Source organism: Citrus clementina, unplaced genomic scaffold, assembly GCF_000493195.1.
Source record: "Citrus clementina cultivar Clemenules unplaced genomic scaffold, Citrus_clementina_v1.0 scaffold_7, whole genome shotgun sequence".
NCBI classification, from domain to species: domain Eukaryota; kingdom Viridiplantae; phylum Streptophyta; class Magnoliopsida; order Sapindales; family Rutaceae; genus Citrus; species Citrus x clementina.
Genome location: NW_006262075.1, coordinates 5,830,786 through 5,857,654, shown reverse-complemented (window position 1 = coordinate 5,857,654; position 26,869 = coordinate 5,830,786). Strand labels below are relative to the sequence as shown.

The 26,869-nt window shown below is 34.6% G+C and overlaps 2 protein-coding genes and 1 long non-coding RNA gene across 7 annotated transcripts; 1 reads left to right on the top strand and 2 right to left on the bottom strand.

The window, feature by feature from the left end:
* Positions 1-814: 814 nt before the first annotated feature.
* LOC18036650 (E3 ubiquitin-protein ligase CHFR) lies at positions 815-8,402 on the bottom strand. Of its 4 annotated transcripts, none has more exons than XR_002904703.1 (14): positions 8,226-8,402; positions 7,318-7,468; positions 6,788-6,885; positions 5,875-5,936; positions 5,678-5,769; positions 5,473-5,596; positions 4,480-4,566; positions 3,834-3,927; positions 3,410-3,514; positions 2,944-3,044; positions 2,296-2,361; positions 2,119-2,199; positions 1,240-1,300; positions 815-839 (listed from the first exon to the last, which is right to left on the bottom strand). XR_002904703.1 is itself a non-coding variant. In XM_024181323.1 (14 exons), exons 1-13 carry the CDS (start codon positions 8,284-8,286, stop codon positions 1,437-1,439), a joined length of 1,143 nt encoding a protein of 380 aa, XP_024037091.1. In that variant the 5' UTR covers positions 8,287-8,401; the 3' UTR covers positions 1,240-1,300; positions 1,403-1,436. The 4 variants fall into 4 exon arrangements, 2 of the variants coding, with proteins under 2 accessions (XP_024037090.1, XP_024037091.1); XR_002904704.1 differs by lacking the exon at positions 815-839 and adding an exon at positions 1,403-1,450; XM_024181323.1 differs by lacking the exon at positions 815-839 and adding an exon at positions 1,403-1,450 and having other exon boundaries at positions 2,119-2,206; positions 8,226-8,401.
* A 985-nt stretch (positions 8,403-9,387) lies between these two features.
* LOC112097057 lies at positions 9,388-14,364 on the bottom strand. Of its 2 annotated transcripts, XM_024181379.1 has the most exons (4): positions 13,966-14,364; positions 13,195-13,266; positions 12,892-12,963; positions 9,388-11,859 (listed from the first exon to the last, which is right to left on the bottom strand). In XM_024181379.1, the coding sequence occupies exons 1-4, from the start codon at positions 13,973-13,975 to the stop codon at positions 9,710-9,712; spliced, it is 2,304 nt and encodes a 767-aa protein (XP_024037147.1). In that variant the 5' UTR covers positions 13,976-14,364; the 3' UTR covers positions 9,388-9,709. The 2 variants fall into 2 exon arrangements, with proteins under 2 accessions (XP_024037147.1, XP_024037148.1); XM_024181380.1 differs by lacking the exon at positions 13,195-13,266.
* Positions 14,365-18,794: 4,430 nt separating this feature from the next.
* LOC112096826 lies at positions 18,795-22,009 on the top strand. The gene is made up of 2 exons (XR_002904661.1): positions 18,795-19,129; positions 21,454-22,009. It is a non-coding gene; the product is annotated as an uncharacterized LOC112096826 (long non-coding RNA).
* The last annotated feature ends 4,860 nt before the right edge of the window (positions 22,010-26,869 follow it).

The following is a 26,869-nucleotide window of genomic DNA, read 5'->3' as shown; positions in this document are numbered from 1 at the left end:
ATTATTATTGTAGAAATAATGTATCACTATTATATTATTTTTGTTGAATAATGAATATATAAAATAAAACCAAACCAACCAAACTAAATTAATTTGATTCGATACAATTCGGTTTTATAATTTAATTCGTATTTGGTTCACAAATTCATAAACTATTTGGTTCCAATTCTTGAATTGAACCAAACCTAATAATGCCGACCCCTAGTTGCCAGATCCGACCCTGAATTAAGATAAGTCCCGTCACGTACAGGTTTTATTTCACACAATTTAGCCGCTCACATATTCCTGTTTGGATTTAATATACTTTGTTCTTTTAAACTAGTTGACGATGCTTTCATAACATTAAATGTTTGATAATTATAAATTTCAAATTTGTCGGTCACGTGTTTTATGATTTCTACTTATATTTAATCACAAGGAATTAAGAACCCAACAAGGTGTTGAAACGATAAAAACTATAGGAAGGGGGGGGGGGGGAAGGCATTTATTAACCGCATACTATTTATTTCAAAAAAAAAAAAATGTGAACCGTACGTTACATATTAGAGCCCCTGGTTGGGCGACAAACATGATTTCTTTTACGAGCATGTTCTTCATTGTGGTGCTGTGTTCGACATGCGTATCCATACCAGCAATCTTCTCTTTGCTTTGCATCTGCTGGTAAAAGCTACCACAAAACCGCAATGAAGATTATATCATGCCATTGATTGAAGTAATTATTACTAGAACAATGTAACCTATATATCTCTGATGCTTGAACCTGGACATACTTACTTGTTTGGGCATTGCAATCCGAAACCAGTACCAGAGTAAAGGAGATCAATTTATCATAACACTCGCTGCACAATATATAGGAGATAGATAAATGAACATCACATTATGGTATCTTATGTTAAACCTTACTTGCGGATGCATCACCCGAAATATGCCATCTAGTGAAGTAGCAGAAGATCCGCCTCCAAACTTTAGAACAAAGTGGCGAAAATTTAACTTTGAGAAAACACTAAAGTATTTGCGATACTTAATGTGGAAAGCAGGAAGATACACAAATCGGAAACAAAAGATTCATTGGACCTTTCCTGATACAGCATCAGGAAACACACACAAATTGGCCTTCGACTCTAGCCCGTACAAACAATTGGAAATATTACTTGATAAAGTATTGAACAATCAACCTGTGAATGCTGGTAAATATTTGATTCATCTACCAAAAGTTCCTCGAACCAAAATAAAACTTACTTGCAAATATGACTCCTAGCAGTTATCGCCTCAGCATGATTCAATGGCATCCTTGTTCGATCTGCAAAGAGAATAACTTAAGGCGGAAAGTACCAATTTCATAGACAAACAAACTCAATTTATTAATTATGCTAACAACTAATCAGGTTGTAGTAACACTGACCATGAAAAGTGATAGTAGAAATCAAACATTAACTTTAATTCACTTGGACTGAAAAAAAAATCGTTCTTAATCAGAAACCACAAGACTGAACTATCAAAATAATAAACTATGTCAAACAAGAATCTCGATTTGTTGAAGTGGGAAAACAATCATAGAAGCAGCAACAGACATGTCTATGTTAGATATACCAAATCGAGGAGTATAGTTGAGCAATTTATTTATTTATTTTTCCTGAAAAAGAGAAATTAAATTACTTATATGCCAAGAGAATCAGTAGTTCTGCTTATAAGGAGGTGTGTTTTAGCAAGGACATATTCATCTTTTATGAAAGAACAATAAGTACAGATCATTGTTTTGGCTGGGTTTTGGATCAATGGGATTTGAAAGAGGTAGAAGATTCAAATTCACAGCTGCCTCTGACTTGTTTCCTTTGATCAGTCTAATTGATTTTTCTAGTTGCTTTTCTCTGTGTTTCTTTTATGCTGCATGAATTATCTTGAACATAATTTCCTGAACACAATGGATTCTTCCTAAAAATAGGCATTCTTTTTTGGTAATTGGATGACAAAGCAACACTGAAAGGTCACAATGGCAATCCATTACCAACCAAAAACTAGTGAGATATATAGTAACATCAGAGGTAAAAATAGGATGTCGGACAGCCATCAAACTATATTCTTCATCCATTCAAAAAGATAAAGAGCTTATACACTGACCAATCTCTCTATTGTTCAGCTTCTCAACCCAATCGGATATAACATCCTGCAATGATCTCCCCATTTGTCTAATACACCTCTCTGTAACCTAAAAAGAAATCACCAGTATGTGAGTCGAATCAAATCTTTATTGACATATAAGTCTCTATTCATAATCAGTAATAAAGAATTTCATACATCTTGTTCGTGCCGATTCATTTCGTGCGCAAGAAATGGAATCCTAGAGATAGTGCGTTCTGAGATCTGCAAATAATGATAAGTTTTCACCATTGACATGCTTGATAAATCTGACAAGGTGTATTAACAAGATCATATTTCACAAATTCTTTGCAGAGTCAAAAACATAAGTACCACCACTATACCTATAGATTTCAGCCACTAGAAACAACAGCCACTGCGACACATAAGCTGAAGAAATTGCTTCCAAAAACTAAAGGTGACATTAATGATACTGGTCCATTTTTACTATAAGAAGAAAAAGGGGTTATCTTACAAGTGTTAGGAGGATTTTAATCAGCTCCAGAATTTTTTTTTAAATTTTTTTAATGAAAAAAGCTCCAGAATTAAAAGGATTGTAAAGTGCCATAAATGAGGCTAGGGTCATTGGATGAAGCATGTATGCAAATAAGAAGAAAAGGGGTTCCTCACATAAGATAACTGTATTTGTGTATTAATCAGCCACTGATAACTGTAAAGAACACTATGCCCATGATAAAATTTCCAATAACCCATGCTTATAACTCCAAGGCTATCCATTTCACAACAGTAAGTCTAATTTTGTGTTTTCTAAAATGAAAAATTCTGAACTAAATAAGCAGCGCTTACAGGTTTGAAAGTTTCATGACTGCACATAGGTTGGGAGTCACTTCTAGCAACCATTTGAGCATGCCAATATGCACCACAAAATGCTCTATCACATCCCAAACCTGCAAGTTGAGATTTTGGAAACTGTGGTTCATATCTAGAATGGCTGGCAGCATTATAAGCGACTGTGATTAGCAAAAATAAAAAAGTGTTGAACCCATTTTCCGTTTAAATAGGACCAATGCTGGTTAGAAAATTAATCCTAGTTCTAAACATAAACTTTGACAGATTCATTATATGCTAAACATAATACAAAGTGTCGGAGTCATTTCAAGATTTGACTGTCAGAAATTAATAACCTCAAAGAAGATGCAGCAACCAATATCCAAAGCTAGCTTTCCATAGATGATTCAAAATAACAGAGAAAATGAAAGCTAGAAAGCAGTAATCATACACACAATAGATGCACACATGCACAAAAACTTACAGTGTTGTGGTACACTGTCATTCCTGGACGGCATCATTCCTCCGCATCCCTGACATTGTAAATGCACTGTGTTCTGGTTGCAGCGGAACCCATTAATTTCAGTACCTATGGTTGTTACACTAGTTAAATATAAAATCACCAAATAAGAAAACAACATAAATTAGATAAACAGTGAGCAAATATGTTTCAGGATAGAAGAACTTTCATTCATATCAGTCACATTGTTAAGACAACAGTTGCAAAACATGAAGGCTAATATATTATTACTAACTGTAAAAATAGTAATGTCATATGCAATAAAAGAGAAATTCAAGGCTGCTGGCTGAGGAAAAACACACACATGCGCTTCCCACCTTGTACAGTGCACAACACACTAAATGAAAGGAAGACGAGTAGAAAAATAAACATAAAAATTCTCTATTACCACATTGAGGACATGGAAGCTCAATGCTGTCACTTTCTTCATCAATTGGTGAGTGTGCCCTCTTCCGACGATGTTTCTTTCCATTCCTAATTACCTAACATATAAGAGGAAAGAAATATAAATGAAAATTAAGCACTCAGTTAAGTCAATGTGTTTACTCATCCTTACAAAAAGAAGCTATCACACTTATGTCAATTACAGAATTGTACAGCAACCACCTGAAAATAAAATGCATCACAACAGTAGCAAATCTTACTAGATCAACAATCAACTATATATGGTAAACAACCAAGAATTTGTCATGCTACGGCATAATATTGTTTAAGGAATCTATGGACTGGATATATGCAGCAGAAGAGTAATGTCCAAAGAACTCAAAGAAGATATGAAGCAACAGACATGATGCATGTGATATAATAGCACATCCACATGGATAATGCATTCCTCTTACTATTGTCATGCAGAAACAAGCAAAGTACAGAAAAGTGAAAAAATGCGTTCCTTTGCATATACATCTGTTACATACAACGAGAAGCCATGTCATCACATGAACCATAATTGAAGCCTTGTTATGTCGAGTCCAACACCAAGACTTCATTTTTTCAGGAGTATCAGCAACAGAACACAAAAGAGAAAAATTACTTACAAGATTTGATTTTATATACGCATAGGAATCAAGAAGTGCAACTTCTTCATCAGAACGCCTAAGTGAAGAATGAGCTTGTAGTATACTCTAGAAAAATCAAGCAGTGAGTTAGATAAAAATGAGAAAAAAAATCAGTGATGTAGAATCATATTATCAGAAGATAATGATATTCTCTAAACAATTAAGGCTGAAAGAGGAGCATGGGAAGTGTAAAGTGAATTTCAATCCATATTAACAACCCAAGATTGCAGTTATGCATAACAAATCAACTAACATGACAATATTCATTGACATTCATCCAGAAATTATATCCAGTGCTGTAAAAGAATCTAATTTCAAAACATGAAGCATTGTACAAGGAGAATAAGCAAACACCTAGTCTGTTTCTAGTTTGCTACTTGATACTACTGCTTTGAAGAGCATTCAAAGTTCTAACATAAAGTTGATGGCATTAATTCAATAACATGTTTACCTCATGATCCAAATTTATTAATATAAGTATAATGGCAAATTTCGTTTGTTACTTTACTGTTCAAACTTTTCACTTCACAGAATGAAAATATTATCAGCAGCAATATAAAACCAAAAAAGAAACCAGCAATAATATGGACAATAGAAGAGATATTTCAATGGAAAATCAAGACAAAAATTAGAGACATAGCACAATACTACTCTGAATAATTAACAAAACTATCATCCAAAAGCAACCTACAAAACCAGAATGAAAATATTATCAGAAGCAATATAAAACCAGAAAAGAAACCAGCAATAATATGGACAATAGAAGAGATATTTCAATGGAAAATCAAGACAAAAATTAGAGACATAGCACAATACTACTCTGAATAATTAATAAAACTATCATCCAAAAGCAACCTACAAAACTCCAAGTACTTGATGGCCTTCTACATTAACATCAAAAAGTTCAAAACAACAAATTGAGGGATTCCTTGTTTCAAGAATCAATGATAGCAATGTAATACAACGTAATACCTGCTCAATATTATGCAAATAATGGTTTCTTCCAACAAATTGTACAACTGCTCTACAATGCGGACAAAGTACAGTCGAACGTTTTTCCTGTGATCGTCTTAACCACTCAGAGAAGCATCCATTGCTACAGATAACAGAAGACGGATAGATTTAGACTAAACAAATTGAAACTGAAAGCTGTTATTGAAAAGTATAGGTTATTCACCAGAAATTATGAAGGCAAGGAGCAACTGTAACAACATCATGCCATATATTCAAGCAGATGCAGCATTTTGCATGCTCGATGTCAATGGAAATCTGAAGAACCAAACAAAAGATAATTATACCACTATTGCAATTACAAAGACAATGGAAAAAAAGACATGATTTCGAAGGTTAAAAATACTGATGATCATTGTCTACCTCCAATTGCTGATTGCTGGATTCTTGTACAGGTACTACTTTAAATCTGAAGTTCAAATATACTACATACATCAAGGAAAAATGTTAGATGAACGAATACAATAGTAGAGAATTTAAAGAGCAGAGATAATTGGGGAGGGAAACAAATCAAAGGAATAAATAAAATTGTCAGGAAAGCAGAAATCAACACCGAAATACCATTCAAAAAAGCTTCGAAGTCTCAATTTCTCAACACTTGAGCAAGTTTACAAACCTACCTATCTACAAAACCATGGTCTCAATTCATTCTGATTTACAAAATAAATAGATCCAGCAGCACCATAAAGGTGATTTGGGGAGCCCTAAAGAATAATTAATTACCCACACTCATACACCACACTGGTACTTGAAGCAACAAGGGGACAGGAGTTACACATAGTAGCTGCATGATAATGGAACAACAACAATACTGTTGAAAATTAGGTTTAACAGTGAACACAAAAGGTCCTATTCAACATCCTTCAAGATCTTATTTAGTTTACAATGGGTAGCATTTTCCAGACAGGAAAGTCTTCTAATTCTGTAAGGGCCATGTAACCTTTGGATTCTGGTTTAAGACAAAGGATGCTTTTCCCCTTTTACCTTAAACAAAACAAGGCAATTGAATCAAAAAATTTATTGACAAATCTAAACCTAAAGTTAGCCTCATCTTGGCTGCTTCAAATTTGCATTTCTTATAGGAAATAGAAAAAGAAAAATAAACAAGAAACTATTATAATGTTTGGTACTAATCAATCTGACACTACCAAAAGGAATAAAGGATACAAAACACAATTAAAGTTTTTAAAATATGATAAGAAATTAGCCTGTATGAAGTTGTACATAAAATCAGCCATCACAGTATGTAACATTCATAAAGTAAATAATTGCTGACCTTCTCTATCAGGGCCAGGAATAATTTCAGTTCCACACTTAATGTCAACGACCTCTTCATTTTGGACCATGGTATCATCGACAAGTATAGCATTTGAACTATATGAAAACGCATGCCCAATAAGTGAGAGGAAATTGTGAATCTTCTATTGATGAGGAAAAAAAAATAGCATTTGCCCAACAAGTAATAATTGCCATATGATATACACTCTAACAACATGAGGAAACCGAACATACATCTGTCCTTTTCTTGGTGTAACAAGTGCAAAAAGAGCAGGAACTGTTTACCACCTTTTGCTTCATTGCATTTTTGCTACCATAATGTGGTTAAATTAATTCACACAGCTCAAAACTATGGGTTATTCCGCTCTTCATTATTCACATGGTATGAGTAAAACAAGGTTGGTACCACCTTTTCCTTCATTGTTGATGGAGTATAATAATACTTTTGGAAGTGGTGAAAAAGATTGACTTTCTTTGAAATGTCATCCAAGTTGATACATATATGCAACCCTAATAGAAACCGAGTACCTTTTATTTTGCATCTTAGCTGAATGTAGATCAGAATTCCTAGTAATTTTGCACCATTCATGTTTGTCAGAAGAAGAAGAAGTGATCTCTGAGCATATAACCACCTCATTTGAGCTTATGTCAACATCGGCAAACCTTGAGTCTGATGGTTCTGCAATGATAATCAATCAATATGAAGAAATTATAAAATTAAATGAGTCAATGTATTAGCACCAAATCAACTGTTTTTGATTCTCAGGCAGCACGTTTTTAGTTGTTATAACTTATTTAGTAGCGGCTAAGAATCAACATCTGGAAATAACAAAGTGAACAAGAAGTTCAAAATCTGAGTCTTAACATAATCCTTTATAATTGAATGTCAACATGATGAATCCACAAAAGACCTCTATAAGGGATGGCCAACCCATTCACTAATAATACCTTTCATGAATCGTATGCAATCAATAAGCTGCCTAAAAAATTCATATCCAATTGAACAGCTGCACTAAACGTAAAAACTCTTACTTGAATGCCCTACACATGGGAGCTTATTATCATCATACAAATATTTCCTGAAGTAATTGAACTGCTTTCTTTCCCTCAAAATTTCTATGATGAGTCCCAATTTGCATTCTGGGTTTATGTTAAATGTCACAAACCTGATAAAGGCTCTAATTCTGTTCACCTTGCAACTGAAATTGTGTACATTTTCTAGAACAAAATCACTTACATGAATAAATTTGAAAAAGAACATAAAATAAATAGTTGAGTGCACAATATCTCGAAGTGCATGCATTGAGGACCCATTAGCCAAATTGTTTGGTTAAAAAGAAAAGAGAGAGAGAGAGAGAGAAATAATGAATCTTTCATCTGTCACTTAGTTTCAAGAAAACAAAATGAGCATTTGAGCATTAAAGTAATGGAAGTACCAAGCTTTGCCCAGATTTCACGAGAGGGTTTAGACGCAGAGCATTCGCCAACTTCAGCCATAACTTTGACTTGTATTTTGATCCAAAACCTCCCCTCTCTTCTTCCGTTGGTTATGTATTATTTTTCTCATAACACATAAACAGAGTGTTTGGATTTGGGTTTAAGTATTTATACGTTGCAAGATGTAAAGTGTGCTCAGGAAGAAGATTGCTCGAGAAGAAGATCAAGGGCCAAGTTACAACTTACAATGCCGGTCGTTGTGTTTTTTAAGGCCCACTTGGTAACCCATTTTACGACTCCACCTCCTTAGACACGGGGCCTTTTCAATCGTACTAAATCTAATAATAAAAAAAAAAACTCTTCTTTCCAAATAATCACAATTAATTTATGAAATTTTCAATTTTTTATATTTTCTTGTTCTTAAAATTATTTTACAGTCTTATTACCTCAGTCTCCACAAACAATTTCTATAGCTCATAAACTTATCAATAGAAAATCAATGAATTAAATTGAATATCATTAAGATTATGGTGAAGAAATTTTTAGGATGAGCGTAAAATAAAAATCATTACAGAGAATTTAAGGAAAAAGAATTTACCTTTGTGAATTTGATGAGAGAGAAAATAAGGGACTTTCGAGAGAGAGAATATATGTAAGATATATTAGATTATTATCCTTAAATATAATTGTAACAGTAGATAAATTTTATGAAAATTTTATAGGGATGCCAATAGTCCAACTCTAAAAATAGATCCTCGGTCAACTTCTTGTACCTTATAATACTACATGGATGAAAGAGGCGACAGAAAGAAACCACGAGTAATTTTATAATTTTAACAAATTAAAGAACAAGGTAAAAGATAGATACATGCACACAAACACTAGTGTATTTTATTTTGTAATATATTAAAATTTACATGTTATCTTTTAACTTGTTTCTAAATTTCTTTTTTTTCTTTATTGTAAAATTACTTTAGAAAGCATTGTATAAATTTTGTTTATACAAATTAATGTGGAAATGTTATACTATTATCATATATTCTTGTGTTTCATATTTCATAAGAAAATACAAGAAATAAATAATATGAGAATAATTGCACATTATCTCATATATATTTGTACAAATCATTAGTACCTATATGAGAAACATGGAAATAGCTTTGATGTAACGACGATGCAAACTTTTGAAGGGGATGAAACTCAATATTTTTTTTTGTACTTAATTAAACTACATTTACATTGAATCCAATCCAAAAATGGCCACATATTTTCTTCAATCTCTACCATTCCTCAACTTCATAAGCTTCACATTGTTGAGGAAGATAAGTTCTAGTTTCTAGATTCTAGAGCTCCCACTTCCCAGTTTCCATTTTAGGTAAACTATGCCTGTTAATATTGACTCTCACCCAAAGACTATTACAAAAACAAACCCAAAAATGAAGATATGATTTAATAGCCATCAGCTATCATTCAGCATGAAAATCTAGGTACCACCTCCAGAGGTTCCCGAGGATTCGGCGACATCCTCTAGTCTCAATGTTATGGCTACTTCTTCAATCATTTTACCTCTATTTGTTGAGCCATCGACAGCTCTATGTAGTCTTTTCAACCAAATTTCATAGTCAACTGGATATGGGGTTCCACACAGGCTATCCACATAATCGGCAAACGCCTTTAAGAGTGCTGAAACCTCGCCCAGTTGCTGCTGGATTGATCGCTTTGCCCAGTTTCTCTCCCTCCATTGCAAAGCTGATTCAATGGAGTCCACTTGCTCCATGGTTCCTCCACATACAAAATATAAGAGGTAGACAAGGCTCTCGGCATCTGATGATGGACAAAGCTTACCATGCTGCAGTGCATGAGATGATGAGAACTGCAAATTTATTGATGGGCTATCCCTGTCTTCCAAAACTGCACGCCCCCATGATATTGGCATGTATGAAAGTTTGCTTCTTGCACCTTGCATGTTGACAATGCATATTATGTTTTCAGGGCAAATATCACCATGTTGAACATTCATCAATGCTGCAGTTCGTAGAGCAAGCAGACAGTCTCGGCAGCATCGTGTTGCCTCCTCAGAAGACAAAGGGCCATCATGAGCAAGAACAAGAGAAAGTGGTTCTCCAACTGGAGATGTCACTAATATTGGAGTTCCACACAATGGATGATCACAACAGCCACCTGGGGTCTGCTTTTTACAAGAACCAGAATGCAAAATTCGACCAGATGCAATTATTTCTGGCAAATATTTGCTTGAAACTCCCTCTTGTCTCAAGGTGTTTAACACTTTTGTTTGCCTCTGTACTTGGTACCATAGACTCATATCTTCCCAAGATGGCTCTAGTCTGGATGGATGAGCACCCACATAGACAGTCAACAACTCAGTGGGATTATCTACAGAAACAGCAATGTAGATGAAATGGTTCCCTAGTGCCAAAGACTCCTGTATTTGGAAACTTTTTTGCCCCTGCCTTTGATCCTCCAAAACCAATATTTCACCCTGCTTGAGCTTTAAGCGGGATGCTTGCTTTCTGGAATAAGGATTATCACTCTGTTCAACTTCAACAATCTCGCCTTGCTCATGGCTAGCCTGTTGGAAAGGTACCGGTGCATTTCCATTGTCAATTAAGCGGTACTCAAGCCTACGCTTTTGAAGACGGAGACTGTGATCTGAAGCCAATGAGGCTATTGATTTTCTTGGCGGTCCATTCCACTGGACAATAGAATAGAAAGTTGCCAGAATAACCTGGAGAGTTCCAAGGTCTCCCCAACTTGCATTCCCTAGCTTGTTCCATATCTGGTCTACTGAGGAAACATTTATTTCAGCATGACATTTCAGCCACTCTACCACAGATTGGTATGGATTAGCTGAATTGAATTCAAGTTTTCCAAGGTCACCACCAAGTTTTACGACTCCACCAAATTTTGAATCAAAAACCAAAACAAAGATAGAATCATTGCCAATGGTGCAATACTTGCTCAAACTCCTAGATATAAGTACATGAATACCGTAAAATAAGGCTTCACAAATGCTGCTAGGTGATAACTTCAAATCATTTCCTGATAATATTTCTGATCTAAATAAGGCAAATTCCATCACCTGATCCCAGTGTACATGTAGATCATTCCCAGTTGTTGATATCAAAGACAAACCACAGAGCTCATCAATCCTTCCCCTTGATATTGCCTTCTCTACAGAATAAAACTTGGATCCAGGATGACGGGGACAGGATAGAAAGAAAGGCAATGGTCCACTTTTACGCCAAAATGTACGCCACAAGCCATTCACTATAGCATGTAGGAAGTCTTCTACTGCAAGAAACTCATCTTCTTTCAGGTCATAAGATGCATAAGATGAGCACGGCATACGACATAGTTGCTGAAATAAAACCCCCTCCAATGCTAAATCAAGCCTGCACAGTTCATCCATCAGAAACGGAGACCTGAAAGACTGCTTCCCAGAGGCTGGATCTGCAAGAGATTTTTCCAGAACCCAATCCTCAAGACTCTGTGTGAATAGTTCTAGGTCAACAAGTTTCCTTCTAAAATCCTTGAGCATCTTGTACATTCTTCTGGAAGTAGGAATAATCTGGCTTGAAGCTGAAATGCCAGATATACTGTGGGCAGATATAACTGCATTCCGTAGTCACCATAATGCAGCATTAGTAGTAACAAAAATATACTGAATAGAAATATATGCATTATATAGGAGAAGAATGAATGCAAATATGGAAACTTCAGCGATTATGATTTATAAAATAGGTCAAGAAATAATGTACTTACAAAAATATGATTGACATGTTCAGATTGTCAGACTGTACTGCCATAATACATCATGAATGCAAGCCAACAAAAAGTTACAGGATGAAATTAACTACCAACTTACTTCTTAAAAAACTTTTTTTTTTGGGGGGGGGGTCTCTAGATAGGAAAAGCAATTGCTGAGCTCTTAGCATGCACACATGAGCACATATAAGGGTGTGCACTTGCACATTGGCTTTTCCTTTGCTTAAGTATGAGAAAACATCCCCTTTTCTTCCTCTTAATTTGAGAACTCATCTAATAAGAATGATTTGGCATAAGGTTCACTTACTCTTCTAGATTTACACAACATATATTTCTTAACTATTCCATCTTTCTTTACTATTCCATCTGTGCAGTTTTCAACCTTACCCTTCCCACTGTAGCACTTCAAATTTGGACAAAATTACTCTTATGCTATTTTCTTTCTTTTCAGTTAAACTGAAAACCCAGAAATTCTCAATAGTTGTATTTTCTGTTGAAGGCACAAAAACATTCTCAACTTGATTTTTATTTTCCTTTTTATGCCTTTCAAATACTTTGGCTAATTCAGGCTGCTCCTTTGAAGAACTTTCACCTGTAAATACTATCACAAGGTCAGATGCCTGAAGCAGAGCCAAACTTATTCTCTGGATTATAATGTTTATAATTTTCTCTAATCCAACCCAATGTTCAGTTCGCTAAAGAAGGTACTGGACAGTGGCTAACAGCCATGCCATAAACAAATTATGAATTTATTAGGCATAAAAACAATCAAGCAAAAAGACTAAGATTTAGTGCATAATTTAAGTGAGGTAAAGGAATAAAAATTGACCCCTGCCCCACTAGATAAAACAAGAACAAAAGGAAGCCATTATTACAAACCAGAGTTAGATTTTCTGAAACTTCCATCCAAACTTCGTGCTGGAGATGCATCAATATTATTTTGCAGAAAATCTGCATGAATTCCATTAAGAAAATGGTGAGAAAAAGGTACGCTTAAGCAGAAAACAGCTCACATCTAGACAATTAGCATTCACTTTACCAACAAGAGAACCAATGAGAAAAAGAGGAACAGATTCTTGCACGATAAGATGGAAGAAAAAAGATAAATAACTGTGAATGAACAAAAAATTGAAAAAAAAAATCACATCTAAGGCATACAATTAGAAGTCAGAGAAGACGCACCAGACCCTGATTTCCTGAGACTTCCATTTAAATTTTTCCCTGGAGATGAATTCAAATCATGTTGTTGAGAACCTATATCATGTTGATTGTTAAACTTTTGCATCATGTTTGAAAGCAAGAATGGAATTGATGCCAAGGTCAAGCTTGCAGATAACTTTTAGAAATTTCATAAATGAAGGTCAGTACATATAACAGGAAAAAGTATGGTTCCTCCTATTAGCATCTCTCTTGCACATAATTCACCATTAAGGAGATTAGTAAAGAAGGGACATATATATTTCCCTATGCAACAATCAAGTTCATTTATGAATCTGTATATGCTACCTGCAAAGTTTAATAGTTTGACCCAGCTCATTTTTGTCGTTTAAAGATTCAATTTTTGTGAGTTGTCTTGATAGTTAGCACCGGATCTAATCGCATAACCATACGCAATGTACATGTGAGTCATTGAAAGGCTAAAACTACCTGCCAAAATTCCAACTACCATTAACTTGAGCTCTTATATACAAATAAATGCCAGCATAATGCTTACAGATATAATAAAAAAAGAAAGATCACGCACGCTACTTATATAGAGTTATCTAGACAAAAGAAAAACTAAAGCTCCTGTTCTAACTTCTGAGCAAATGAATTGAAGAACAATCATTGTAAGAAATAATAAGTAAACACAAAGTAACAATGCCATCTAAGAGAGATTCCAAGATGAACTGATTAATAAATAACTTTAAAAAAACAAGAATGCCTCAACATTTCATAAAAAAATGCACTTACCCAACTTCATGGCAAGAATTTGAGCAGGCTTGATCACGAACAATGCTTGAAGTGTGAAAAAAAGCAGAATGGTAGTTGACGAGACAGATCTTTGAAGACAGCAAATCAAGCATTCTTCAGACCCAGAAGGTGAAATGTTAGATATAAGAAAGAAGGCATTGTTATCGATTTGTTGCCTTGCCTCTTGCCTGTGGTGTGGAGTTTGTTTGTTTAAGGGAAAACAAAAAAGAAGGCTGTCAAGTGAAGTGAAGTGAAGTGAAGTGAAGGTGAAGGCGAAGGTGTTGAGGTGTAAGGTGAGAGAGGGAAGAAATAATGTTTTAATTTTTAAAAGCCGAAAACAACAGCAGCAAGCAGCAGCAAAGACAAGAAACGAGCAGAAGGCAAATATAATTAAATCTATCCTCCAAAACCGAAGTCTAATGAACTAGACTCAAAAAGCTGAATGCAGGTCATGTTTCTGTCCCCACTGGTCCATTACAATTGGCACTTGGTCCCACTCACATTCATGTCTTCTTATTTTTTACTCCTTTTTTTTTCACGCGCTTGTCAGTGATGCAGGAATCAGAAGAACACAAGTACTTAGCCCCTCCAAAAATCTATTTTTTGGATTTTTTTTGATAGGCTATTTTTTGGATATCTATTCTCGAAACACTTGCTTAAATAGAATCAAAAACTTGTTGTTTAATATTTAAGTTTAAAAATATTTCACAATTATTGAGGTTGACCTAATAAACCTTGGCCGACTGGAAAAAAAAATATTTTTTTAATGGACAAAGCTGTGAGAGGTGTTGTACACTCTCCTTAGTTGAGCGTGGGTGACGAACTCCCTATCAGGTAAGGTGATCACTTCCCATATATTTTTCTTGAATTTTATAACGTGCTTGTAGTTGGACGTGTCAGTAGTTTTCGCCAATCACCACCCGTGCTTGTCTGCCGTATCAACATCTATTATTCTATTTGTGCTTTTGAACAATACCCGACTTATGACCTGTGTAATACACGCATATGTGCCAATTGGGCTAACTAGTTGTAGCCCAAATGCCCAATGGTGTACGGGTGCCCTAAAAAATAAATGCATGTAGCTCAATGTTAATAGCGGCCACAAAAGCTCTTTTCCCCTTCTAATAAATAAAATGGATGATTTGTCAAAAAATAAAATAAAATAAAATAAAATGTATGAAACAGGGATAAATTTCTCCTTTGTGAAAGTAAATTTTTTATTTAACCTCAATAAATATTTAGATCTTACTACGAACACGTGTGTTTAGAATTTCAGTAAACCCTAATTTATATGTAATTATGTAAATAATTTTTTAGTCACTTATATTGTTGAATGTTTAGGTGTTCAGATTTTCCTTAGATATTTGAAAGTTGATTAATTTGTTTTAGACTTAGTTATTAGGAGTATAAATTTGTAATAAATTTTCGACTATAAACATCAATGGATTATAATGTGATTAAGAAGGGACAAAAAGTATGATCAATGTCGACATGTCATCTTACACCTAAGAATATAATGTCCTTCGATTAGGTTATGGAGCTTGAGTTTCTCTTCTCCTTCTCTTAGTCGGTCGATTTGAAAAAAAAAAAAAAGGTAGATAATTCGTGAAAGCTAACTAGTGATTTTGGATTTTCAAACTTCTAAATTATTTGTATTTCTGGCAGGCTTGTTCTATATCCACAGCAACTACTAGTGTTGGTCATAATTTGAAGGACGCATTGATACCAATTAATTATGACAATAATCATATTGTCAGTGTGTTTGACTGCAAATATGTTGAGTAGTGCGACTGGCCTTGTCCATGAAGAAAATGATAACTTTCATTTCACAGTTGCTTCATTTGTAAGCGTAGTGTAAATGTGATGAATCATATATGCCCAGTTGGTGCTCATTGCAAATAATGCATGCATGGTTTCTAAAGTTGACCCAAATAGTAATCCCTTATGATCCCATCCATCGATTTCTTCCATTTTCTATGATTTATTCTTTTTAATAAAAACAATTTGCCTTTTCTTCATCCTACATAATTAGGTTTCCAGGCAATCCAATCATCTAATTCACGGTGCCGGTTCTATAAGTTATGTGTTGATTTTACCATTTTTTGCACAAGCTCTACAGACGAGGCCCAGCACTAAAAACTTAGGGGACGGGGTACGTGTCAGCCCGCGTGCATGAAGGCAGAAAGATGAATATTAACATGTGAATGCAGCAATAAAATTATTATAATGGACACTTATGGTATTAGGTAAAAAAAAAAAAAAAAAAAAAAAGTATGAACTACTTTAAAAGAAATTGAGGTTATACGTTTATCTCTTCGAAAAATTCTTATCGTATACTTACTTCAAAATCATTGATGTTATGTTTACTCAGCTGTAATATTTAATTTATAATTGATATATAATTTAACTGATGTGACATTTAAGTTATTATTTAATAATTGATAATTAATAATAAATTTCATTAATAACACCATGCATTTACATAATTGCATCGTTTTTTTTTAATTGATTTAACGATGACTGATTCTTCTCATATCCTGAAATTAATTAACTATATTTATGCATTTAATTATGTTAATTAAAATATAAAATTAATGAGTTGATGATGAGTCAACTAAATTCTATTTTGCTTACGATTATACACACACATACATACACAAAATATATTCTTTTATTGATATTTTTCTCATGGAGAAACTAAGGTTAAAAATTTGTTTAGTCCTTATATTATGAGATTAGTACCTATTTAGTCCCTATATTTTTAAAAACGCCTCAAAACACCCCTATTGTTAAATATTGACACTCATGCAATTATTTTTAATTCTTTTTAACTTGATTTTACAATATTATACTCTTACAATAATGTTTTTTTTAGGATATTAATAAAAAATTAGATTATCAAATTAAACTCTAAAATAAAATAAAATAAAGGTATATATTAATTTTTGTGGAAGCTCACGTTTGTCTACAAAATTAATATTGTAAAAAATTATATTATCAATTTTTTTTAGAAAAAATTAATAGTTTAACTCAAGAGAGTGTTCCACAAAAATTAATATATATTTTTTAATTTTATTTTTTAGTGTTAAACTAGTAATTTATTTTTTTCTTTTTAATAATATCTAAAAAAATTATTTTAATATGGTAATATTGTAAAAATAAGTTAAAATGAACAAAATATAATGGCAATAATGTCAATAATTTAATGGTAGGGATAATTTGAGATATTTTTAAAAATATAAGAACTAAATGAACACTAACTTCAAAATATAGGGACACTAAACGAGCTTTTATCCAAAAAATAATGACACTATTAGTGAATGAGTTTTGCTACTTACCTTGGGTCAAACCCCGAAGCCAACTAACGACACCGTTTCAATCCCTTTTTTTATTCTTTTCATTCTTCCCAAAACAACGTCGTTTTGGGCAGCAATGTCAACCCCAAATTGCTTACTCTCCTCTTCCGCTTATGCTCACCATAGCCATTCTCCTTTCTATGTAAAACCACTGTTTTCTTCCCCTTCGTTTAAAAATATTGCAGTAAATGATTGGTTCAAGGATGATGAAGAATGTATAAGGGAATTATTTCAGACTTCCACTATAATAAGACGAAATATGAAAGTGGAATATATGTATTTGTTATCATGTCAATGTGTTCTTTTTGGTTTGGGAGAGTGGATTATAAATGGGGGAATTTGTGACGTTTTCCTTGAAGATGATTGCCAAGTAGCGTGGCCTATGGTTTTACGGTACTTCACACTTTCTCAAATTATAAGGAGAAAAATATGCAGGCTTTTGCAGCATACCAGAGCAACTGAAGGACCCATCGTTTGTGATAAGAATTGTGAGAAAATTCATTACATGGCTCCAAACATATATTGGTGCGGTGCAGGAACTGCTGCTAACACAGAGGCTGTAACTGATTTTACAGAGGAATAGAAGGAGAATGACTGGGTATGTGTGATGGTGGTTGGCAGGCGTGATGGTTGTCAGTGGTGGTGGCTGTGAAATGAAGAGGCTGTCGGTGGTGGTTGTCAGTGGTGGCGGCTGTGAAACGAAGAGGAAGAGGAATACAACGCTAAAGGTTGTGAGACGAAGAGGAAAAGAAGGCAATTTGAGGCTGCCGTTTGTTTTGCCTTAACTAAGACAAAACACGTCATTTTAGTGAGATTGAAAAATAAAAAAAGGATGAAACAACATCGTTTGGATTAATTTTGGGGTTTGACCCGGAGTTTAACTCGGGGTAAGTAGCATTTTCCTTAATGAATCCATAGAAAATTTAATTCTAGAGGGCATAATATAGAAATGATAAACTTTGAGTATGCTAAAACATGAAACCAGTGTAAGCGAAAAGGGACAAAAAAAAGACGATCGTAAAGGCAAAAATCGTAAGAATTAATAAGCTAAATGAGGGTCTCATCACAAAACTTTTGTCGACACGTTGTCCAACCTATGTGTTGATGTCAATGTATTGCCGCCCTTTACCGGCGTTTAGCTGGTGGGCTGGATCCAAGACCTGTCCGCACAGGCCACTGCTAACTTGAGGAACGGATGCTTATAATTGTGGCGTACTTAGATCTCTCTCGGGGTGTATTTCATGCATAAGCTTTCACCAGGTAATAGCCGGACCCAGTACCACCTCCTGTCGCTATCCGTTTCGTGTCGCGTGCAGAGTTCGCAGTGAGACGTGTCAGTCCATCCTGCTACCACTTGCCATATATGAACAGAGACGTAGGTTATAAAAACATTTCAAAAGGGCCCCACAAAATGACATTTACGTAAATGTTTGAATTTTTTTTTCCAACTGTACAAGCTAAAAACCTAGAAAATCTAAAATATATTTTCTGAGTTTCTCAGCCGCCAAAGCAAGTCCCAATATCGCCTCTCACGTCTGGGGAAGGTGCTGGTTGCTTCACAATTCCAACTCGTCGATTTGCATCATTTTTGCGTGCAATGATCCCGAATTTGCTCTCTTACTCAACTTTCTTTTTAATTTACAAATATTCATGTTTATTGGTTTGAAAAATAGGAAAAAAAAATTCTAATTTTTGTTAACGGGGATCTGGATCATTCACGCAAAAATGATTTGACTCGTGAGTTGGCCTTGTGAAGAGACCAGCGCTATCAATAGGAGGGATTTGTTCCCTTCTTTATGGCTTTTAAGGTTTGACTTTGATCCTCTTTTTTTTTTTTTTTACTTTCTACGAATTACTTTTTTTTTTTTTTTAATTCTTATTGGCTATTTTTTTTCTTTTTGTTTTAAAATTTAGTTATTATGCGTTTGATTGCAATAGTTAGAATTCTGTGTGACTGCAGCTATCATAGTTAGATATGTTCTGTTTACAATGCTGATCAACAAACTGCTAATTTTATGAAGACTCACTAACTTGATCATGATGCTTCCCCTGTTTAGTGTGAAACACGTGCAAGTTCTCAGTTTTATATAGTATTGGATCCAGATTATGGGTATTATCTTTGCAGGGACTTGGAAAGGCAATAATATGGAAACAGTAAACTTGAGAGGGGTATAAAACAAAAAGAGAGTAAGATTGAGGGGGCCAAACAGTGATTTCTGCCTTGAATGTGCGGAAAGTATTAATTATGCATAAATCTGTGTTCTTTCCGAAGCTTTTTTGGCTGCCACTTGTTCTTTCTGTGGTGTATTAGTTGATTGTACATTTAATACAACTGAGATTAGATGTGCTAAAAGTATTAATTATGTGTAGAACAGTGTTTCTTTCCGTTCTTTTCAGCTGCCACTTGTTATCTCCATGGTATATTAATCAATTGCGCTATCAATACAGCTAAGACAATATCAAGTGGTGTTACAATAGGAGAAAGAGCAACATAATGGAAAGAATGAAAACAATTTGTTGTCCAATCTTTATGCTTATAATTTGGATCGAATTGTATACCTAAATTGATTTTTGTTCCTTCCCGCATCAACATCCCTGCAAATTCCAAGTTTGGAAGTTAAAATCATAAAGCGTCATGGTTGGTGTATCTTCATAGACCTATTAACAAATTGATAGCATAGTAAATAAGAATTTGATACGAATTTATTGAAGAATATGGTTGGACTTATGGACATTGAATTTTATGAGATGGCTCAGACATTTTTGTGCATTGGTGCTCTTGTTCTTTCTTGCCCTCTTTGCATTTCGTGGGTGTTTCCAGTGCTAAATTTGTTGCCTAGAAAGAATCCAAATCTTCCATTGTACATTTAAGGATGGCACAAGAAAGAATTTGCCTCAGGAAGTGGAGAAAGTAGTTTTCAAGCATCTTTTCTAGACTTATAGCTTCGTTGCGTTTTTCTTCGCTCTCTCTTTCTCTAGTGTGTAACTGTTGCATCATCACTTTTCCTGGTTTAACTATCAGTTTGGAAACCAGTTGGTAGCATCTGCCTCTGTTGGTTTGAATACGAAAAATTATTGTCCTGGGTATTTTCCAGGGAAACTGACGAAGTGCTCTAATACTGAAAAAATTAGGAAAATTAGATATTGTAGAGTAGTGAGAGCTCATCAAGTTACTGTCATTGAGGAAGAGAGTATATAGAAAATTATGCCAATAAGGAGTTAGATGATTTCCAAAGAAAGTTTACAGGGAAAATGACGAAGTGCTCGAATACTGAATAAATTAGAAAAATTAGATATTGTAGAGTAATGTGAGCACATCAAGTTGCTGTCGTTGAGGAAGAGAGTATATAGAAGCTTATGCCAATAAGGAGTTAGATGATTTCCAAAGAAAGTTTGAAGACAAGGCTGATGAGTTTCCAGGAGTCAATAGAACATCCTTTCCTAAGAAATTGGTTTTTGGAGTCACAAGCTAAAATCATACAACCTACTCTAAAATTTACGATGAAGATCAAATTTAGGATCCGACAGCATTTGATGCACTATAGGATGTATATATTGATTGTTTGCTGGATATCAGAGTCTAAATGCTTGGAACTATACAATGATGGATGAGTAAGCATCGAGGCTTAAAACTCAACGCAGATGAGTTTGTTTCTGAAACCATAGCTACTGGTTTTGTGGGACAACCATAAGCTTGCATGTATGTGTGTGTGTGTGTGTGTGTATTATATATAATATATACGGTTCAAGAGTGGTTAGTTTCAGGGGACAGGATTAGTGTGTTAGAATTGGAAGATATAACCTTACATTTTTGCTGGTAGCAAGGGGATTCGATGCGATCAGCAGAAGAAAAAGGATTTAAGGTGCATCATAAATTCTTCTGGAATATCAGTGTAGCAGCTATAATAACTCCTTGAGAGTTGGGAGACTGAAAGTTGGATTGGAAACTTCAAGGTCTCCTTGTCTTACATTTTAGCTTATCCTATAAATTCTGCATATTTGCCATGGGAATATAAATGCATGGTGCAAACTTTTTGTGTCAGTCCGGATCTTCAATACATTTTGCCTAATATAAGATTGGTTCTGTTTCATTTTAATTTTGTTAACTTTGCTTTGGTTTCCTTTCATGCAGAACTATTTCTGTGATAAATTTAAGAGACTGATCATCAATTTTCTTGGTTTTGAGTGGACTTGACCCTCTCTTATCAGTCACGATAGTGAATTCCCAGGAAGAATAATTTTGTCTGTGGTAAAGGCTTGGAAAAGAAATTTTGTATTTATTATACATAAAGAGCCGAAAGTTTCCGGGACAACAAATGGGAAAAGTACTTTGAATTTCTCCAGTGCGGCAACAATCGGGCTAACAATCAAGCCCCAGTGAGACCAGAGATACCAACCACATCCCTCTTGTTAGTTAGTGAAAAATGAATTCATTTGAAGGTTTTGAAAACTTTCAACTCCAGCATCGTGGATTTTGTAACATTTACTCTGGATTAGTTTTACTGATTCCGAGCAAAAATAAGCTCTAGGCATTTTTCTTAGATTTCAGAGTGAATTAAACGTCGCTGAGGATTACATCACCTTCAGAACCATAGGTGACAGTATTTATACATTACATGACGTTCAGACTATACAATTAACTTTGCTTGAAGAATCAAGCATAATATAATTAGCGTTCTGCAACTTAATTCTTCGAAATGAGTTAATATACATTAACTAGGATGCCAAACAAATTAAACAGCTTTAATTATTCAAGTCGAAGAGGCAGCGTCTTTCGTAGTGTAATGGCATAGACATGTCCTCAGAGTTCTGGAACAACACAGTTGTTGAATTGACTGACTGTATCAATCTGGGCAGCCAAACAACGTCTCGCACTTGCCTCAAGGTCAGTGTATGCTGCAAGTTCAACCCCATGCATGATATATCAACCTGTCGCCAATATCATAGAAGAAGAAACCATCACAGAAAAAGGTCAATTTCATATAAAGATTGCAAGTTAAATATATTTCTATTACAGTTTCAATGGTGACTTGACACAGCATTAGGAAGAAAACTTGCACTCTATTTATCTGAATAAATAATACTTACAGCCAAAAGCATTATGTTGACTCGGCCATTCACATTTTCGATATACATTAACTATTGTATTAACACCCTCTCTGGCTTATTATTAGAAAACAAGTTGTCATTATTCACATTCTCAAACCGATATATTTACTGTATTCCTGCGAGAGTGTGACGATAACAGTGTCCTTGGAGGCCATCATGTTTGGAGCTGTAAAAGAAAAGGGGATCAAAAGATTCTTTATATGTAATGTTGTCACTGTTGATTATTAGGCTGATTGCAAATTGACTTCTAGGGCACGGACTTTGGCGTAAGTTCCTATTTGGACCTTTTCAGATCCCCCACATCTAGAAGATCTAGAAGGTCATTAAAAGATTTAAAAATGCAGAAGAGCTTTCATATTCTTCTAATTAAAATGGGCAGATACAGAAGTAAAACTAGCAGGTGCTTGCAAGCAAAGAACATTAACATTGTGCTGATTAACTGATCACTCCATTGTTTTCTCACTCGAGAGTTAACTGTGTTCACCATATTCTTTTAATGAGAGCAAACGATTAATGTCTTCAAAATTAGTTCCTATTTGTACCATATCTTATCATGATATAAGGTAGATTACATAGAATATCTTATGATAAGCTAATTTCGAGCTAGGGTTAGCACCGGAAATTTTGTTTTAAGATATTTGATGCAAGTTTCAAGGACTAATAACTTCCCAAACACTCAACAACTTCTGGTATATTTGTTGGGTTTCAATGACCACTAAGGATGTACAAATCATAAAATTCAATCATTGGAAACAAAATATGAAAAGAAAAAAAGAAAAAAATAGTGATGGAAATCCATAAGATCGATTAAAGAAACTGAATTTAGAGCTTTCATTTTCCAAGAAAGAATCATTATATATGCAGATGTATTAATCTCTGTAGCTTCAATTAGAATTTTTTAATCTTTGCAGCACAAAGAAGAAATCTAAAAAACCCTAGAGGATGAAAATATATGATTATACATTCTTTCGCAGCCATTATATATGTGTGTGCATATATCAGTATGACATATAAAGCCTTCACTTCAAATTGGTCCAAAATTATTTTCACTAGCAACAGCACTCTCAGCTAACAATTGGACTCGTTTTACACTAGTTGTGGCCTGTGGGTGCTCTCTCAAACCCTTAGAATTTCAAATTACATCAAATTAAATGGCCTAGACCTGTCAGTAGACTGCATTTGCTTCATCAGTAGGGCGAGATTTAAGACAGATCATTTTATGATCAGGTTAACTGACCCACAAACTAAAAACCTGTCATCTCACTAAAACAAGTATCATAACTCTCATGCGAAGGCAAAGCTTCATTAATCATTAGTATTACTGAGAGAGAGTAATTTAATTACCTCAGCTTCGTTGGAGAGACCAAGCTTTGTAACCAGGTACTTTTTAACCGTGGAAATCGTCATGTGCTCGTCTCTTTTGTCACCAAAACAATAATTAAAAATATTACAAAAGTAAACATCAGCTTTTTCCATGCATTTTCACTGAACACCATCATTAGCCTTTTGGAAATTTATGTGAACAAATGACAAGATTGATATGAAATGATAAAATCATGTATGCGTTCTAACGTGCACCACTTACTTCACTCTAATATACGCCTTTGGTACTTGAGGCAGTGCTTCTCCAAATCTGCTCGTGTAACACAGATTCCAGCAAGAAGAGACGAAAATGAACTTCAATGATATAGCAAGGTTGAAAAAAAAAAAAAAACTAAAGATAATGATGAGTCACAGATGCCAAAATAATTATGAAAATAAAGTAAATGACACTGGTAAGTGGGTAAGAAAAAATCAAATAAATCAACCAGATATTAATAAAAAGAGAATCTAACGTCAATAAAGTGTTCTAATTTTCAACATTGCAACAGAAAGGAACCAAGGAGTGTGTGATTTGCTATTTGCTCACCGGTTGGTAGAAGAGATGAGGGTAAACCAAAAGCCAGGGTGGGGCCTTCTGTAATCATTTGAATCAGTAATAAGCCCTGGCATTTGCCAGTGAAGAAGATGATTAGTTAACTTCATCTGCCGTGAACGTAATGGTATTTCATGATCCTGATCCAGAACTTGCAATAACTTGTTGTGATTATTACTAGGCGGCTCCCCATTCATGCTCCTGACACCCTTTTGATCAAACCCTACACTTGCCCTTGGCTCTAACCCTAACCCTAACCCTAACCCTAGCCGTATCCCTATCCCTAAACCCGACTGTATTTGCTGCTGATCATGACGCTGTTGGTGGTGGATAAGGAATGGTGAAGATGAGGAAGAAGAAGCTAATGCAGTGCTTGAAACCGGGTGCGATTGTTCATGAGCTGGTTTCTTGCACCCGGTAGTACTGTCAAACCTTAACCCTAACCCTAAATCTAACCCAAGCCAATCTCCTCCCCCTTCATCTTTTCCTAGTTCCCCGCTAATTACTTCTTCTAATGGGTTGTGACTTTTGTGCACTTGTTGAGAAGAAGAAGCCATGACTGCATGTTTTTGCATATTCCACTTCAAGAATCCGTTTGACAAAAAGTTTAAAGGGATGGTGTCTGGTTCAGCTCTTTATGGAACTGTAACCTCTTCTACTGTTCATATATACCAACACACTCTCAATAAATCAGCAAAATAAACCCTTCCAAATTTTTTTTTTTTAATGTAAATAATAAACAAAGTGGATTATTATCCTTTAAAAAAACTTTCGTTTTCAATCAGCCTTTGGTCCTTCATATGGTCAGTTGGGGATTGAAACAGAGAGAGAGAGTGAGGGGGTTTGGGGATTTGTTTGTTGCTCTTTTCCGAGGCACGAGGGATTTCACTGCCATGCTCTTTCTTGTTGTATTTGTATCTGAACAGAGTACAGTTTCAAGAACTAGGATTTTGTTGCTAGGATCATCAACAGCTACACCATTTACGCAACGTACATATATTATATTATATCTTAAATATACCCAGAGAGAGAATGTGAGAGATACTACTGTACCTCTGCGTGTAGACTTCGGAAAAGTCGTGCCTTAATTTGCTGCTGCTTTTTGTAATTGTACGAATAAATACAAGGGCAATCATACATAGCTCTGCCTTGGCCCCGGCGCATCGATCCATTCAAAACTATTTCTCCAATTTTGCCTTGCCTTCGTAGCTATTGTCCCACTCTACCCCGCAATCAAGAAAGAGGAAAGTAAGCATAAACTGATTAAGGTGATAAAATAAAATAAAATATCACGAACGAGCTAGAAAAAAGAATTGAAGGCTTAGGCAGATAGCTCGGGTAGCTTTAGGTAAGCAAAACGCTACAAGTTGTCAATTGCAGAGTGGGGGACCCAACATATTTATCCAGCATCAGTCAGTTCAAGGGGGCAGAGCAGGTAAAAGAAAGACTGATGGGATAGCTAATTGCTATAAAAAATTGTACATGCTCAATTGCTTCCCTGTGGCTTTGAGACAATCAACTGTTCTAAACACTGTGCCTCACTAGATGGCCATGCCCTTGGGTAATGATTTTTTTCTCTCTTTTTTTTTTTTTTGGGGATCGAATTTCTTTCTTTCGTCTTCTTGCTCAAATGACAGCCACATACTTGTAAATTTTAGAAATTGACAGGCTGGTTGTAATTTGAGCAAAGACAATAAGAAATTCGTTGAGTCTAACTATCCCAAGTTTAATATCATTCTATTCCTTCATTTATTGACAAATATCAACATGATTCAACATTTTTGTATGCATGTCTGTGATATACTCTCACGGTGTTAACCATTATTGTTAGAAATAATTAATTATTTAGAATTTAATAAAGGAGATTGTCGAAGTCATGTCATTTCAAAACGCTTGTGAGGTATCAATGTTACGAATCATTTAATTTTTAGTTTGGTGTATGTTTGATTATTATTTTCTCAGCTAATTTATGAGTTTGAAGTTTATTTCATGTGTTTTCTGGGATTAATATTCTTTCCCTTAGAAATGGATTCGTGCTGTTACGTTTTCTTTCTTCTTCTTTTTCCCTTTCATTTTAAACATAGCAAGAGTGAAGATTAAATTTCCCCAGGATTTGTGTGAATGGGCAAATTTGAATCTAAACCTTCTTGCAACACGACATTTCCCATAATGGTTACTTAGAATTTTTTATTTTTCTTTTAATTAATAATTTGGTCCTTCTTGTTAGATTAAAACGAGCCACAAGCCAATTCTATTAGGCAATGATCTCTAACACTCCTTTCTGTTACGTGACTATTATTTTATTTTATTGTTTTAAAAGCATATTCATAACATGCATTACTGATAACTAATGAGAACGAAGTTCAAAGTCAATAAATCTTTTATCATTCCAACCTCCAAAAGGTTTTATCATTTTTTTTTTAATATCAAGAGGTTAACTAACACTCAAAATAAATAATAAGAACCTACGCAAATTGTTTATTTCATATTATAAATGCATAAACACGGTTAGCATTATATACAG